Source organism: Pezoporus occidentalis, unplaced genomic scaffold (assembly GCF_034315485.1).
Source record: "Pezoporus occidentalis ecotype Australia unplaced genomic scaffold, CSIRO_AGI_Poc_V1 ctg47, whole genome shotgun sequence".
NCBI classification, from domain to species: domain Eukaryota; kingdom Metazoa; phylum Chordata; class Aves; order Psittaciformes; family Psittacidae; genus Pezoporus; species Pezoporus occidentalis.
In genome coordinates this window covers 1,500,165-1,516,383 of record NW_026915802.1, presented here as the reverse complement: position 1 = coordinate 1,516,383, position 16,219 = coordinate 1,500,165, and the positions used below count along the sequence as shown (strand labels likewise).

Below are 16,219 nucleotides of genomic sequence, written 5' to 3'. Positions count from 1 at the left end.
GCATAGTATTTCTGTGGGGCTTTAAAGTATAGGCACTTTATTTTTCCACACTTTTCACATTCTACATACTAAATTCTAGTTAATTTATTTTCATTGCCAAAAGACATAAACAAATGCTAGGCGTGATAAGATATTATTGCAAGTATTTCCATTTTGACAAAGTTTCAGGGTTGGGGTTTTTTTCCTTGAGATTGGACACTTTTTGCCCAGGTTTCTTCTTTGGCTTAAGTTCATACCATTGTGTTTAAATCTAAATGCCAGAAAAAAATGCAATGATATTCTCAAATTCACACTGGGTTTATCAGTTGACTTAATTTAAGTCTCTTGCACATGCAGAGTTAATTACCATTACACTGCTAAAGACCAAGGAAAAAACCCTGAAATACTTTCCATCATGTGGTTTGTACAATTTAAAACTTCTGGACTTAAATTTTGAAAGAGAGTATGAACCAATGTAGAAACACGCAAATCACTTTTCCCTTTGCAATACAAAATAAGACTATTCAGCAGGTCCCAAAGCAATTTAATCGGGGATGCTAAAACAATCACGGTTCTACTCAGTGATTACCATGCAAGTAATTTTTGCAATGTCCTGTCAATCATGTTAGCCATACATAGCTCCTATTTACAAACACATCACTCAGTTTTCAGGAACACAGGGTAGCGGAATTCACCCAGATAGCTAAGATAACTTCTTAGTGCTGCCTTTATTAACACCAACCTAGGGTACTTCTATACCAATTTATGTTCTTTACCCTTATTAAGTGGCTGATGAATATCTGCCCATGCTAAAATTGCAGCATTCTTTCAGAAAGGCACTTTTTGCAACTGCTTGTGCTCTCCTCCATTTCCATTTCATTACCTTCAGCTGGAAAAAGAACAGTGGAACTTTAATTCCTCTGATACCCACCAACAGAGATAAGAGCTCAGTCACAGCCATGCTAAGTGACAAATTAACTCTTTGGATTAAGTAAAGATCAATGGGAAGCAGGGAAGTATTCTCTTACCTTCAGAACACAGCTTGCCAGTATACCCAGTGGCTGAGCAGTCACAGTGTGGCTCACCATCCAGAAGGAAGCAAGTGCCACCATTTTCACAGGGGTTTTCTGTGCAAAGCCCTTCCATTTCCAGACGGACCCCTTGACTGCCCAGGAGCTGTGGCTCAGAGTTGCTGTATTTCAGATCCAGGATAAATCCTTGAAACGGAGGCTGACCCAGAACACCATCAAGGGTCAAGGCAGCAGGACGGATGTCCAGTGGGACTCCACCAACAAAGAGGTCACTGACGATATTCATATACTGGCGTTGTGGACGCACCTCACCCGGTTTGGCTTCACTATCCACCACTAACACCGTCCGCAGGTGATTGCGGCTGACCATCAGGAAGTGCCAGTTGCTGTCATTGACCTGTTTGTCTGTGATAACTGTAGTCTCCGCACAGTCCACACTGAACTGGAGCTGGATGCGCCCATCAACAAGGGACAGACAGAGGAAGTCACAGACACCACCATCATCAAAGTAGAGGAGCAGCCCAGCAGAGACATTGGTCTTGAACTGGAAGCTCAGTTCACTCCTAGTGCTCGCATCCCAACGGAGGTAGCGGGCCCACTGGTTGGGGATGCCCATGAACTCCAGACCCAAACAGAGACCCAGCAAGGAGCCCAGCAGCAAACTCACCTTCAAGGTGAAGCAGGCGGAGTGCAGAGTGAAGCCCATTGTTTCAGTAATCTGCTCTTCTCTAGGAGAAAAAAGAAGACCCACTACTGGGAGGAGAACCCTAACAGTCAACACCAAATGCTAAACCCAATGGGAAGAGGAGGAGAGCACACACAGTGACAGCGAGAGGAAGAGTAAGTGAAAAGTGAGATAACAGCTGCAGGTGACCAAGAGGAAATGTCTCCTCCCCAAGGAAGGATCTCAATTATCCTTTAGGATACAGAGGTTTTTATCTCAGAAGTACAGGGCATATGAAGTGACTTCTCCAGCCAGCATACTTTTGTGAAGGGCAAAATAACCCACAGTGATTGGTTTTGGTGGAATACAAAGGTGACACTGGTTGCTTCAGGGAGGAAGAAAAGGCAGAGCTGAAGACCAAGCCTCAAATTCTGGTTTCCTAGAAGTGTTGACAATATTGATGGAGGTGGCAATGAGATGGAGGAGACAGTGAATTCATAAAGCACGTGATCCTCAAGAGGCCAAAAATAAAGTCAGTCTTCGTGATGCATTGGTGGCTACCCAACCCATAATTCACTGCTTGGCACTCACGGAGCTTGCAGGACCTGTGGGGTCAAGAGGAGAAAAGAAAGGAAAAAGTTAGTCTTACTACTCACCATATCTTTATTAGGAAGCTTAGTAACATCTTGCCCAGTAACTCATTTCCATTTCTTGATACCCTGGCCACTTCTTCCTACCTGCAGTCGGCTATATAGCCCTCCAAAGCAGCAAGATCTATGTCATCAAAACTATGAAGACCAAATAGAGAATTCCAAAAGTGATCTGCACACACCACAACATTCAGAATGCAAAAATACATCAAATTATTGAAATCCTTTGATAGATGCAATCTCATTGACTTTACTGAGAGAAATGGTGCTGCAGCTTCCCCAGCAGCAATTACCTCTTACAGAAAATGCTTAGGGCAAAGACCAGAGTTCCTCTGAGCTTAGAAGCTCATACAGGGCATAAGAAGACTTTATCCAAATTTCCCATTCCACTGTTTTCATCAAGCTACCAAGCAAGCATTAGAGAAGACAACCCTGAAGTCAGCCTGCCATGAAATAGATGCTTTTATTTTACATGTCTTGCACACTTCATAGACTCTAACAGGGACCTTTGCAACCTGCAAACATGTGCTATGCAAATGATATATGGCAACCTGCAGCTTAGATGATAGGAAAGTTGTTGCTTAGATGATAAGAGCTGTCTAAGCACTTAACCACTTACCCTGGTCTAGTGGTTTGGCAAAAAGGCCAAATTCACCCCTAGCTAACAGTAAGCAATTCCAACTACCTTCAGTGAGCAAGAGTTAGACCTGTTAACACTGGGATTTAATTCACTTCTGCCTATTTGCATGTGGGTGACTGTATGCCTAGGGTAGGAGGATATTTTTGGATGACAAGTAAAGACAGCACAAAGCTAGGCTCATTCTCTGAAAATCCTGCTTAAAAAGAAAGTAAGTTTCCTATTAACACAGGTGTTTGTTCACAGAGAACAGCTCCAGGAATGGCTAACAGCCACAAAGCAGGAAAGGAGGTGATGAGAATCAAGGCCTTCAACCTCCAAGAAGCCAGCATGAACACAGATTTCACAAACTGGATCACAAACATTGCGATTTATTTTTTTGTATTTTCTTGGGAAATGTGTTTTGTCCTGTGGACAATAAGAGTTGCTGGATTTACTGTTGCTTCCAGCAGATGCCTTTCAACCCCACCACCCACCTTGCCCTGAAGGACAAGGCCCACAGACACTTCAGAAATGGACAGCATAGGAAACTTTCTGTTTGGTAAGGGCAGAGTATGAGCTGGAGGATAATCACTAGGGAGCAGAGGGGAGAGCTCACACAGTCACAGCCTCACCTGCCCCAAGGATCCGCAGAAGCCGTAAGTCTTCAGAGCTGTCAGTCTGGCAAATTTAGCCAGCATGAAAAATAAGTCACGTAGAAAACAAAAGGGATCAATTAAAAGAAAACCTGCAAGTTGGAGAGAAATGCGAGCTTTCAGTACCCAGTGGAAACCAGGCCTGTTCCCTGCAGCTGCCTGAGTGAAGCATGTTAGCTAAACTGCTATAAACACAAATAAAATCAAGTAAAAACCAAAGAGAAGATAATTCCTTTTAATTCTTAACAGCTTGGCTCAGGAGAATGGAAGGAGGAAAAAGGAGGTGTTAGGAGAGGTGTAAAATGAAAAAAATACACAGATTCAAATGCTCAAATCATCTGTCCTTCCAATAATCACAGTGTTGGCTCAGTTCATAGGGTCTGGGGGGGGCTCTGAAAAAGCAACTGGGAAAAAAAATTATGTGACTCTTGTCCATTTACCTTTCTCCTCTGTGCTCCCTAGTGGCTCCACTAAAATAGTCGTGATTTATGGAGAAGGAGAACAGAGTGAGAGGGAGGTAAGAGAGAAAGTGATGACCCGAGCCTGGAATTACTGATGAGATAGGAATAGGAATATAATAATGTGTGTAAATTAGCCAGCGATGTGCTCCAAGCAGCTCACAGCTCCCTGGAACATTTACCATCACTGTAGCAAAACTCGCTGCTTATCAGCTCTGTGTTCAGCCTGAGCTCGGGAGGAAAGCAAGCCCAGCTTGGCACAACCACCCACAGAGACCGTAGTGCAGAGGAGCTCTCACCCCATTTTTCAATTCTCCTGGGCAGGATGGGTAGACCAGCTGCATCAGAAGTAACCCTCAGCTTTACTACTTCTCTCCCTGTTTTAGAAGACTAATTCTTCGAAAACCAGTGAGAGATTTAAATCACAGCAACAGGTGTGAACACTCTATAGATGAACACAGAGATGCCTATGTCCATGTCCAGCCCAATCACCTGTCTAAAAAGCTAACCAATCTCTTCCAATCCCAGGCTGCTGAAACCCATCTTTTACAAACACAAAGAAATCCCAGCCTCCATGGGTTGCTTCAATCCTTGGGATGTTTCAAAGGCACAGTAAACGGAGCAGGCTACCTCTGTGGTACAGATTTCTGTAACATCAATACGTGTTCATTAGGAGAGAACAAAGGCCACGGTTTACAGGGGAAACCAGCAGAAATGGTTAAACAGGAATCGCATTGTTGACTGAGGGAAACCAAGACAATCCCATTCTATCTGTTTTGATTGAAAGAAGCCAAGGAAATCTCTTTCTAGTTGTTTTGAAAGAAGACAGTGCCTATTCTGTTTCAGAAGAGGAAGACAACACAAAAAAACATGAAATAAAGGTGTCACTTCTGGATGCTTCATTGCCTTTTTAGACACCACAGCTCAGGTTATGGGAAGGCTGCCTGCACCCAGCTGCTAGCAGGCTGGAGCCATCTGAGGCTCCTCCAGAGCTATGTCAGCATCCATCAGTGCTAACCCACAGTGCTTCCGGTTCTGTGTCTTGTGCAGTTCAGCCTGTGAAAGCAAACCTCACTCAGAAGACCCAGTGTCCTTTTCAGCAGCAGCCAGGATCTGAATCCTAACCTTAAGAAAGTAAATCCTGACACAACAAATCTATGCCTCACCTATTTCCCACAACAATCCAAAACACATTGAGAATGAATAATTTTCTGCTCTTATCATTTTATTTTTAGCATAACTACTACCCTAGCAGTCTCATACAGCACACTGCTACCATAGCAATACATTACAGTTTGGGACAATAACTATAGAATGCCATAGTATTTTCTTATATATTTCATCCCTCAGAAATCTCAAATTATGTCACAACATAACTGCATCTGACAAAAAAAGATTTTGTGAGGGACACCACCTCACTGAAGAATTGGAATTCTGTTCCAATTCTCTGTTCCAATTCTGTTCCAAAACCTCTGTTCCAATTCTACCTATTGCTCACATGGAAAAGCAAGATAACAAACATTTTCTATGTTATATTTTTGGCTTAATGTGATTTAGCAGCACAAAACAAGACAGCCAGTCTGCTGCGACCAGCCCTTCAATAAACCCCTAGGCAAGGTCTTTGCAGAGAATTTTAAATGTTTGCTACCCTGGAGGAATAAGAGTGCCAGTGAGTTATCTCCACTGCACCTCTCGCAGCCTGTACCACCCTCCTTGCTGCCGGAGAGCTGAGCCAGCGAGGAACCTGCACACTGAACAGGCGGCTCAGCATCTCACACACACAAAACCCACTGTAGGAAACACACCCACCTGCACCATTCAAAGTCCCACTCACAGGGCTGACAGAGCTGCACAATTTCCCAACCCTGTGAAGGGAGGCAGCCCTGCCGCAGTACTGTGGGCAAGCATCTCTTAAGAACCACACACCTTCTCTAACTTGAGAGCAGCCCATTAAGGCCAGGTCAGAGCCATTTGCTCAGCAGCCCACAGAGGGTCTCGCCCTGGCTTTGGAGTGGCTCTCAACTGCTTATCAGCTGCACATGGAGAATGAGTGACATTACCTAATTGCCAACTAATTTCCATAATTACTGACTGGCACACTCTATGCAGGGCTAATACCTTTGCAAAAGTCTTGCCACACACCTGCTTAGGAAAGAGGGTGAGAAGCTGGGCACAGTGCTGATCTACAGTTTCTTTACCCAACCGCACAGAAAGGCTGCAGGCCATGGCTTTGTCACTCCCTGCCCTCCCTCCTCCACTGCTTCCCTCTCTAGCTGCTAATTGCTTGCGGTTAGGCTTTTTTCGTATTTGAAAGTGTAATTTTCAGCAATTCCTAGTGCAGAAAGAATAACAGAGTTAGATGAAGCCAATGACAGGCTGGCTTCCCTTCAAACCCCTGCCACTGCAGCCAAGTGCAAGCCTGTGTAAGTCCTGATACTCCACTTAAGGATGCTGGACAAAATCCCACTGACACTTTGATGGGAGGGGTTTACAGTGCCCCCAGTTTGTCACCCCCTTCACAACCAAAACTATCCACTGTGCCATACTTCACGTAAAGGGAAAAACATGCATTGGTCACATAAGATACATGTATTTATACCCCCTGTGAATTCACTTTTGTCCCTGCTTTCACTGTCAAAAAAAGCAAAATCCAATGGTTTGCTTTATTCCCCAGGCCCCAGTGAAGCAGAGGAGTTTTAGGTAGGGGTAAGCAGGACCCTAATCTGGCTCTGCACCCGTGTGTATTCCCACAGTAGGCCAAAGCACAGGAAACAGATCACTAGAGGTTTATGACATATGCTGCTCAAAATGATCCAGCGAGATTCACAATCAATAATTGATATTAAAAGCCACGTTTGCCAGTGGCAGAGAAACAGGGAATTAATAATATTTATTCAGTCTGTCTTCACTCATCCAGTTCTTCAGTGAGCAGTGGACTCCTCTTGGCTCATGACTTCAGTGTGGGTTTCCACAGAGACTTCTATCTCTTAAGTAGAAATCTTTCTGTCTGGTCCAGAACTTGCGGCCAAAAAAGTGTGTGGAAATAACAAAAAAACCTTTCTGATGAAAAAAAAGCAGATGTGAACACTGCAAATTGCTACTGTCACTGCAGAAAAAAAGGAACACAAAAAGTCTCCCATCACCCAGCCTCCTCAGCAAGGATGCACGGAAATGTTTACAGAGAACTGAGAGGACACAGAGAACTTTAAATTGAAGACGCTAGTTTAAACCACATGGGTTAATTTAGATTTTAATTCCTCCAGCAGTATTTGCATCCCAGCTATAAATCTGGAGGTTGGCATCACCCCCTTGCTGGGATGGAGAGGACTCTGGGGTGGTGTCAGTGGGGCTGTGCTGAAAGAACCAGGCTGAAGACAGAAGTGGACAGCTACTCCACAATTCTATTACCAAGGAGAGTTTGGTGGGACTACACTGCTCCCTGTAAAGTGGTCAGGGGTAAGGCAAGATGGGCTCTCCCTACTGAAGAGGCTGGAAGTGAAATTGGAACTGGGGGCTTTGCCGTGAGAAAAGCTGAACACACCCAGGTCCTGCTGAAGTTGGCAGGTTCATGAGGTGCAGCAACTTACATGACTGGCTGCAGTGAAAGCAGCGGAAGAATAAAAGGAGAGATTTACGGCTTTCTTTTGGACGTAGAGACACGTATAGGCATGAAGGCCAGCATCTTAAAACGGTGTATTGGAGGTGACAGAGCACTTGTTGAACTCTTCTGGATGGTTTGCAGAGATACAGTATTCATGCCAGTCTCCAACATCACTGTGCGAACCACAGGTGCCATTGACACACCCCAAGCCCAAAGAGAAAATGTATTTCTGAAAATGTTCCCTGGTTCTTTCCACCACTGATATATCTTGCAGGCTTAGCTTTTCCATTCTTGAAAGTGGCTATGGAGTTGCTTAGTCCTCCTTATATGAATTCAGCACAGAGCTCCCTTAGGGGACAGTTGCAAAAAGCCTGTATCAAAGCAAAAAAGCAAGAAAAGGAGGTCTAGTGTCCTTTAAAAAGAAAAATAAGCCAGACTAAAAAGCTAGAATTACTTTGTCTTTGGTCCCCTGTAGTGGATTAGGATATACACACAAACACGCATACACTGTCAGTTGTGATTCATATGTTTCCTGGTACCTGGGCACATGGTTTGCAATCACACAGGTTAAACCCATTGCCCTTCTTCTCCCTGTCCCCACTTCTCACCCCACTTCTCAGGAAGGGCAAGAATGACTGCTCATGACAAGTCTACTCCTGTAGCTCATCTCCAGAAAAACTGTAATACCCAAACTAGGTACTTATGCTTGGGGTAGCTGAGCTCACATGCATTCATAAGGCACAGCTGAAATGCCACCAGCAGCGTCAGAAGAAGTATGAGCAAGTGAGTAATGTGCTCCGTTCAACAACAAGCACAGGACCATGGCAGCACAGCCTCACACTTCAGCGCTATTATGGTGGGAAGCCACATGGCTGCTGGAAGAGTTTTTACCATAAATCACTCTTCAAGGTTCTCACCTCCTAAGCCTATTTCAACAAGCTTAATGCAGAACCAGAGCTCTTCAAATCTACACTGGAAGAAGAACGGTTAAAGAAGCCACAAGTGACAGTGTGACTCCCTTCTTAAACACCCTCCCCACACCACCAGAGGACATGTAGTCCACAAGAGTGACCTTTAACTAGCCTACCTAGCCCAAGCTCAGCATGAGTGCAATTTACAGACCATTTCAGCTCTCCAGCTTTCTTAACACAAAGCAGAAAAATCAAAACTAAGCACAATGGCAAAGAAAGAAAGAGAGAGAGAAAATAACCCTGCAGAGCAATCATGTCTGGGGCTGCTCTGATGGCTTTCTGTTCCCTTCCAGGACACAGAAATGACTCCCAGTGTGTTAATTACCCCTATTACCACAAACTCTCTACTAACAAGAACTAGCTAAAAGGAAGCGTTGGCAGCAGCTGAGCAGTTATTGCTCTGTACTGCCATGCAGGAGAAACCAGACTCCCCCATCTCTGAGCTGGTACTAACCAGGAGAACGATTTCTGCAAAACTCAACAGCATTTATTGTAATTCCCACAGCAGCTGTGCTGGGAACACTGGACTTCCCCCAATTCCACAATTGTTATAAGAGAACAAAGAATACCTGCTTTCCTAAAGACTTTGAAGTTCAACAGTTGGAGAGGTCTGAATCATTACCGTTTATTTTACTCCCTCTGTAGTTGGTCTGCCTTCATCCCCCGCATCTTCTTTCCACCACCAAGAAGCCTGGACAGATCTGTAGTGATGTTTATTTTACCAGATCCTAATATATCAAATGTGAAACCAGGAGCTGCACACATCACGGCACGGGATGTTAGCAGGGAATTCTGTGAATTCACAGTGCTGGCATTACTGATAAATGGCCAAACTTCTTCCAGATCCTGTATCTGACACATACATTGTATTTCAATTTTTAATAAAAATCAAGTCTCTTAAAAATGTGTTTATTGTTACTGAAAAGTGAAGTTTGATCATCAATGCCTGAGAATGAGGCTATTTCCAAGAAGATCTAACAGTGTGGAATGGGTTTACTTTTCCCTCAAAACATATTGGATACTGCAGGCATAGGCTGGTATTAGACACTCCTCAAAGGAGAGACATCGTTGCGGGATGGGGGGCTACCAACTTTAAAGCAAGAAAAGGAAAAAAAGTCACTGTTGCACTGCTTTATCAGCTACATTAGAAAAAGTACCGGGCATAAAAAGCAACAACAAAATAAAACTAATGGCTGGCACACTAACCAGTAATACCTTGCTCTTCCTAGCTGTCTGTCTACCCATCTGCTTCATCCTTTCATATACATTTTTTAAGTTCTTCATGAGCAAGAACACTTTCTCTCCTGTTTGACAGAATCTGGCAGAACGCAGCCAAGTACAGAGCTCCGAGACACTGCGCACGTACACGTTAATAATTGTGATTTTCTGTACTTGAGCTAGCACTACAAGGACTCTACATTCCAGCTGGCATAGAGTAGTTCCTTAATAAAAAAATAAAAAGGAAGAACAAAAGCATAAAATGACTATCAGAAATATTAGAATAAGAACAAAGGTTAAATTCATTCCTCTCCTCACAGATCACAGCCAATTTGCACTTTGTTCAACACATTTTTACACCCCTGAACCTGATATCCAGTAAGCCAGAGAAGTTTGCATATTTTTAACTGTCACAACAGCAATATGACAGTGGAGGGGAGGCCGCTGCAACCAGTTTGACTATTTTACTAAAAACAGAACATGCACAGAGGGGGACACTGCACCTGGCCAGACTTCCCTGTCATTAGTATGGCCAGTAATTAGTTCAGATCATTCCCTACAGTCTGCTGGCTCATGGGAAGATAAGCAGCATCCACTTGGAAATAAAGGGCCCTGAAACCTGGAAATAAAGGACATCTGGAAATGTGGATTTTCCCATTATGCAACATGTGGCACTCGCCATATTTTATGGCAACTACATGATTTCGTGCAAAAATTTCCACCCGACCTCCGACAAAGCAAACACAAACACCCAAACATAGCAAACGGGTCTGGTAAGCCATCCACAGTGCAGGGAATGCTCATCTGAGTTCCCAAGCTCCTTGGATAGTCGATGCTCTGGTTATGGACCAAATGGGAATGCCTTTTGGAGAGGCCAGTTAAACATCAGAATTGAACTGTGAGGGATCCACATTCACACAGCTCTCACAGCGACTGATGCTGACCAGCATGAGGGAGCAAAGACACTGGCAGCCTCATAAGCATTCTAAAAGTCTACAGCCACTGTAAGATTAGGTAGGTGCCTGCTTTCTGAACTGCATTCTTCCCTTACCACTAGCTCCAGAAACATGTTGCCTTTTGTGGGTGTATACACAACAGTAGGCTGGGAATCCCCTGCCATGGGAAATCACAGCCTTCTTCCAGCTCTCTATTTTCATGGTCTGATATACAAAATTCCTGCCAAAATTCAGTCCAACCTATTCCCCTCCTCTACCTAAGGGTTACTGGGGGGACAGGACAAGAAGTTATGCATAGATAGGTTTCTCAGTTCTAGCATGCTGGGGAATGGAAGTGGAAATCTTGCCAAGATAGACTGCTAGCAAAAATCTTTAAGCATCAGTGTCTTGGCTGGAAAAGGATAATGCTTTAAATGGCTCAGGATATTGAAAACTTTCCAGATTATCAAGGAAAGGCCTTGGAGCTTTCCACAATAGCGACCAGGTTCTAACTAACCAGCAATTATAGGACAGGTAAGAAATATGCTAGGCATGTTGTACTTGCAAGGAGTCATTTCATCCTGGCCTGTGCCTGCAGCATTACATGGTGACCTGTCAGCGTGTACCAAGCAATCCTCCGCCTAACCCAGACAGCCTGCTGGCAAAGCTGGAAGAACAAACCTGCCGCTCTGCTGCAGCAGTGGCCTCACAACCAAGGACTGAGACAGTTCTGGTAAAAGCTACCTAGGCTCCAAGCCCTAGGGACCCTCAAAGCAGAAATACAGTTCTTATGGTAGAATCTCTTTTGAAAGGAAGAGTGTGGATCAGACAAATTTACATTTAAGACCCCTATGAGCCCAAGAGCCCAATGACTGGGAGGAGCTACACAGAGGACAGGGGTTTCATTACTGTTCTTTTAGTTCATGTACATCTTCCTGGATTGCATTTCTGTGCTTTACTATTTTGCTCTATGATCCTTCTCTCTAGTTATGCCTTTTCCTCAGGAGATCTGCTACTATGAAATGTAGAAAACCCCCCAGAAACATTAATATGTGTAAAACAAAAAGATTTTGACAAAATTCAAGTATAAAGGATTCATCTGTTTATTTCAATGGACCACCTAATGATGAGGTAATGACATTTACTGGAGTAAGTAAATCACAGTCAAAAAGGCAGGGACATAGTACATGCACCAAAGCATAAGAGGAACCATTGTACACATGGGGTGACAAAACCACAGAATTTAGCTAAAACAGGAAGTCCAGAGAACGCATCCTGAGCTGTCAGAAGCACTTGGGATTGAACCCAGAACACTGCAGGAAGGTGGGGGGGATAGCACAATTGCCTGATTCATTTTAAAATGAAGCTGGATAAAAACACTGGGAAACAGTACGGCAGGGAATAACCCATCACCATCTGAGAAACAGACAGGAGACACTGCACCAGCACTCTTCTATTCAAACCCTGTATTAAATTTAATTTCTGAAAACCCCAAACTAGACAGCAGCGTGCCAGGGCCACAGATTTAAGCAAAGCCTGTCAGGTAGCTTAGTACCTCATTGTGACCCAAGGGAGCTGGGAACAGCTAACTAGCAGTATTATGGAAGTTAATGCCTTTAGAAATTATTTCAAATTTTCTAACGAAGCATCTCAACACCACTGGTGAAGACATGTCCCTTTATTTAAGCATTAGTTGCTACATATTGATAAATCAATCACACTTGGTAGATTTAGAAAGAGCTAAAAGATACATATTATCCTGTGAGTGCTCCTTTAAAAGTCAAATGGTCTTTTAAAGAGCTTCCAGCCTTGGGACTCACAGTGCAGTGCCCTGGAAGACAATTGACATTCTGAGTGACTGGGCTGCGAATTCAAAATCCCAACTCAACCTGCTCAAGTCAGGATTCAAACTCACATATTTTAAAAATAGGAAAAAAAAAAAAAAAAAAGAAGAGAAAAGAAAAAGAGAGAGTGATGAGAAGACTTGAATTCCTGTGGCTCCTCAGGACAGAATCTCTCAGGGTACAGGTGCAATAGTGGGTCAGGGAATATCTTCACAGTACCTGCACGGGACATATTCTGTGCTTTTCCATACTATATACAAATCTCCGTACAGTCAGCAATACAGCTGACAAAGAACAACTGTTTGCTATGAAAGCCCTAGGGAAAACAAAGAAACATTTATTATATCGCAGCACTTACATTGAATTTTCTGGATTTAGAAATGAAACATTTTAATTTACCTGGCTTTCATTATAGTAACTTCCAGTCATTATTTGTTGTTTCTTTTTATTTCTTCTGGGAAAGGAGCATAGAATAGGAAAAGCGGGAAAACAGACTGCTATATAAATAGCTTCATTCCTAGCAATTGCATAACTTTTCATTTCAAATCAATTTTAAACATATTTCCCTCCCTTTCAACAAAAGAATCTGAACAGTTTGAATAATACATCCTTTCTGCTAACATTGTTTTCACAGTCTGAAAAGCCATTATTTTAACAAAAACATTATGAGCAGTTCTTGCTAACAGCCCCACTTTTTCCCCTTCATACCAGGCCCTGAGCTCAGCTTAGTGTCTGGCTGGGGAGTTACGCATAGCTCCAGAGATAGGTGATAAGGCAGTGATGGCTCTCACTATTCTTTGGCACCAGTTTTCATCTCTTTCTCCCACATAAAGCTTTTGCTAGCTGGTAGCACACTGGAAGCCAATGAGAAAAGATGCAGGATTAGCCCCAGTTTCTGAATTAAACACCACAAACTTCCTCTGCTGGAGCAACAATGATACTTCTACCGTCCACCAGTAAGGCAAACAACAAAGGAACATGTAAAACTCCTCTCCCTGTCTAAGGAGACACTCTGCCTAGGGTACAGCTGAAACATATGGGTTGGAAAAAAGAAAAAATCACTAGTGAGAGCACTCATTCCTGGGTAGACTGAGCACCCCAGTCTCCCACCCCACACCTGTCATGAGTACAAAAATAAGTCTGGGAGAAAGAGGGAAAAGCTTTTCTAATCAACACTTAAAAGATACCTGAAGTGCTTGTAATAACCTGGCAGAACTTCTGTTTCCAAACTGTGTTAAGTAACTGAGATTTAGAAGTAACTACAGAAATCATTACTTGGTACCACAGGCAACAGATGGTTCCTGCAACCTGCCAGCTGCCAGATTCTAGGCCAAACTTCTCCCCTATGTAACTTCATCACACATTAATTTAACTCATTTTATCTATGTTACCTAGTTATCAGCTGCCGATATTGTGCTGTTTGGTCGTTCCTCATGCAGTAAGATTCATACTCTTAGCAGCCAGGGTACATGCGCTGCGGTCAAAAGAGGAAGGCTCATGACCTGTTTGCGTGACCTTAGGCAAAGTGCTCTGTCAGGGAATATAGTTAAGACCACAGCAGCCATATTGTAAAGCTTAATTAGTGATTGTAAAGTGCTGGACAAGCACAGGTAAGAGCAACCTATTTTCCTTTATGACATTAATAGTCCCCTTTCAAATTAAGCAAGGCAAGATGCACCTATAAAAGACAGTAGATTTTCTTTTGTTACTCCTGATGGCTGAGCCCCAAAGAAGTGCAGGTTTACTCAGGAGGCAGGGAGAAAGGCAGGGCAATGGCAGGGAGAGGAAAAGCCTTCATCTGCCCCAACTCCTGACCCACCTCAAGCAGCCCTCTCATTCCACCAGCGCAGCAGGTCCCCCGAGCGGAGCTGACATGGTCTGCATCTCCCAGGACTGCCAAGCCTGGCCATATGATACCTCCCTCCTGTGACACAATGTGGGAAACCAGGGCACTCACCTTCCCCATTTAAATACAAATCAAGTGAATCTGTACATCGGACACTCTGTTTTAAATAGGAATCACAGCCTGCAGTCTATGCACTGTTCTGTCAGGAGATTTGCAACCTTTCTGTTTTCCCTAAACCCCACAAAGGGAGAACTTCTCTTTAGGGCTCAGGGAAAAGGCAGTCAATCACGTGAGGAAAAAATAGGTACATTTACCTTCATTTTTCACCAGTGATCATCTAAAACGCCTAAAAGACTCAGAGGTAGGGTGATTTTACACCATGTTAAATCAGGACAAAGAGAAAGGTGTAAAGTCAGACGGCTTTTATGCAGTACTGCCTAGCACTAAGGATCAGCTAAGTAAAAACAACTATTTAAGCTTGCTTTAGAGACCAACATTCCTCCACTTTTCTGGAAGAAAAAAAATTACTTCTTCTTTCAAAAGTAAAAAATAAAGGGAAGTTAAACGGACATGCATCTGACAGGAGAAAATGCCTCTATACATTTAATTAAGATCTAAATAAAGGGGGAAAAGCTAAAAAGCACATACCTTTATATTTAAGTTAGCCTTATAAGAAAATACACAGATTTTGCTGTTTCACTGCAAACATTGGTCTTTTAGAGAAATGAAAAGCTGCTTTCAAAGCGGCTGGTTTTCATACATGTGCAATGTGTACTGATGCAAAAAGTAAAGCTGTGTCCACAATGTACAGGAAAGGGAAGATGTACATCACTTTAAACTGGTTTTACAGAATCCCTAAGGTAGGATTTTGTAAAGAATTAAATGAAAAGAGGAATGGATAAGTAAAACCCATCAGCCTACTGTGGTCCTCCGATTACCTCACAAATACAGGCTAGAAGTAGTCACCTGTTAAAAAATACATGTCAATAAAAGTATACAGTTACTCTGCAGCACCAAGCCAGTCTGTTGTCTTGGACTACAGCTCACTGTTGGCTCTCTGTCAGATGTCTCCCAAGAGAATCCTATACAGCTGCACTACGACACACACTGCTTGTCCACGGCAGCAGAATTAGAGAAATTCAAAATATACCTCCTAAAATATCCATTCCCAATAGCTTTTTCTGACTAGTGGGAAAGATTAAGATTGAAACTGTACCAAACTACACCTGCCATTCACCACACAACTAGTTAATTTTAAACCACAGAACCCCAGGCTGTTTTATGATAATTAAAATAAAGTCTGAGGTAACAGTACCATAGAGGCATGAGTGCATGACTGAGCAGAGTAGGAAGGCTATATTGGTGCTTAGCAGAATATTTGCTGCTTAGGTAGGTAATAGCAATAAGGTCAAAAAAAAGATTTAAGCATCCCTGCTGGGGGGAGATCAGGGGGAAGACACACAGACCCACCACACTGATTCAACTGATTTCACAGACTTCAAGAGCAAATTTCTGTTAATCTTCACACCCATTAAAGCTAAGAATCCCAAAACCCACAGGGACATCTTCCACTCCAGATGTTCATCCCCAACAGTCTCTGTAACACCAAGCTGAAAAAAAATCTCCTGTTGAAAGTTTTTTCAAGACACCAGCTAGATACTGATGCCCCCTGCCACCCCAGCCAGTGCACCTCCTCTTTCAGTACTTTCACACTCTGCACATTGAAAGCAGCTGTGTCTTTACTGCAGCA

At 43.2% G+C, this 16,219-nt stretch overlaps 1 protein-coding gene and 1 long non-coding RNA gene across 33 annotated transcripts in view; both read right to left on the bottom strand.

The window, feature by feature from the left end:
- Positions 1-16,219, bottom strand: part of NRXN3 (neurexin 3) — a 1,035,236-nt gene that overhangs the window by 982,699 nt on the left and 36,318 nt on the right. For all 32 annotated transcript variants that reach the window (XM_062636166.1, XM_062636181.1, XM_062636183.1 and 29 more), the window contains exon 2: positions 1,008-2,279. In XM_062636166.1, coding sequence (XP_062492150.1) covers positions 1,008-1,716 — 709 coding nt within the window. In that variant the 5' untranslated portion in view covers positions 1,717-2,279. The remainder of the gene's footprint in view (positions 1-1,007; positions 2,280-16,219) is intronic.
- Positions 12,153-14,703, bottom strand: LOC134172726 (uncharacterized). Its single transcript, XR_009967984.1, has 3 exons — positions 14,581-14,703; positions 13,332-13,477; positions 12,153-13,077 (listed from the first exon to the last, which is right to left on the bottom strand). It is a non-coding gene; the product is annotated as an uncharacterized LOC134172726 (long non-coding RNA).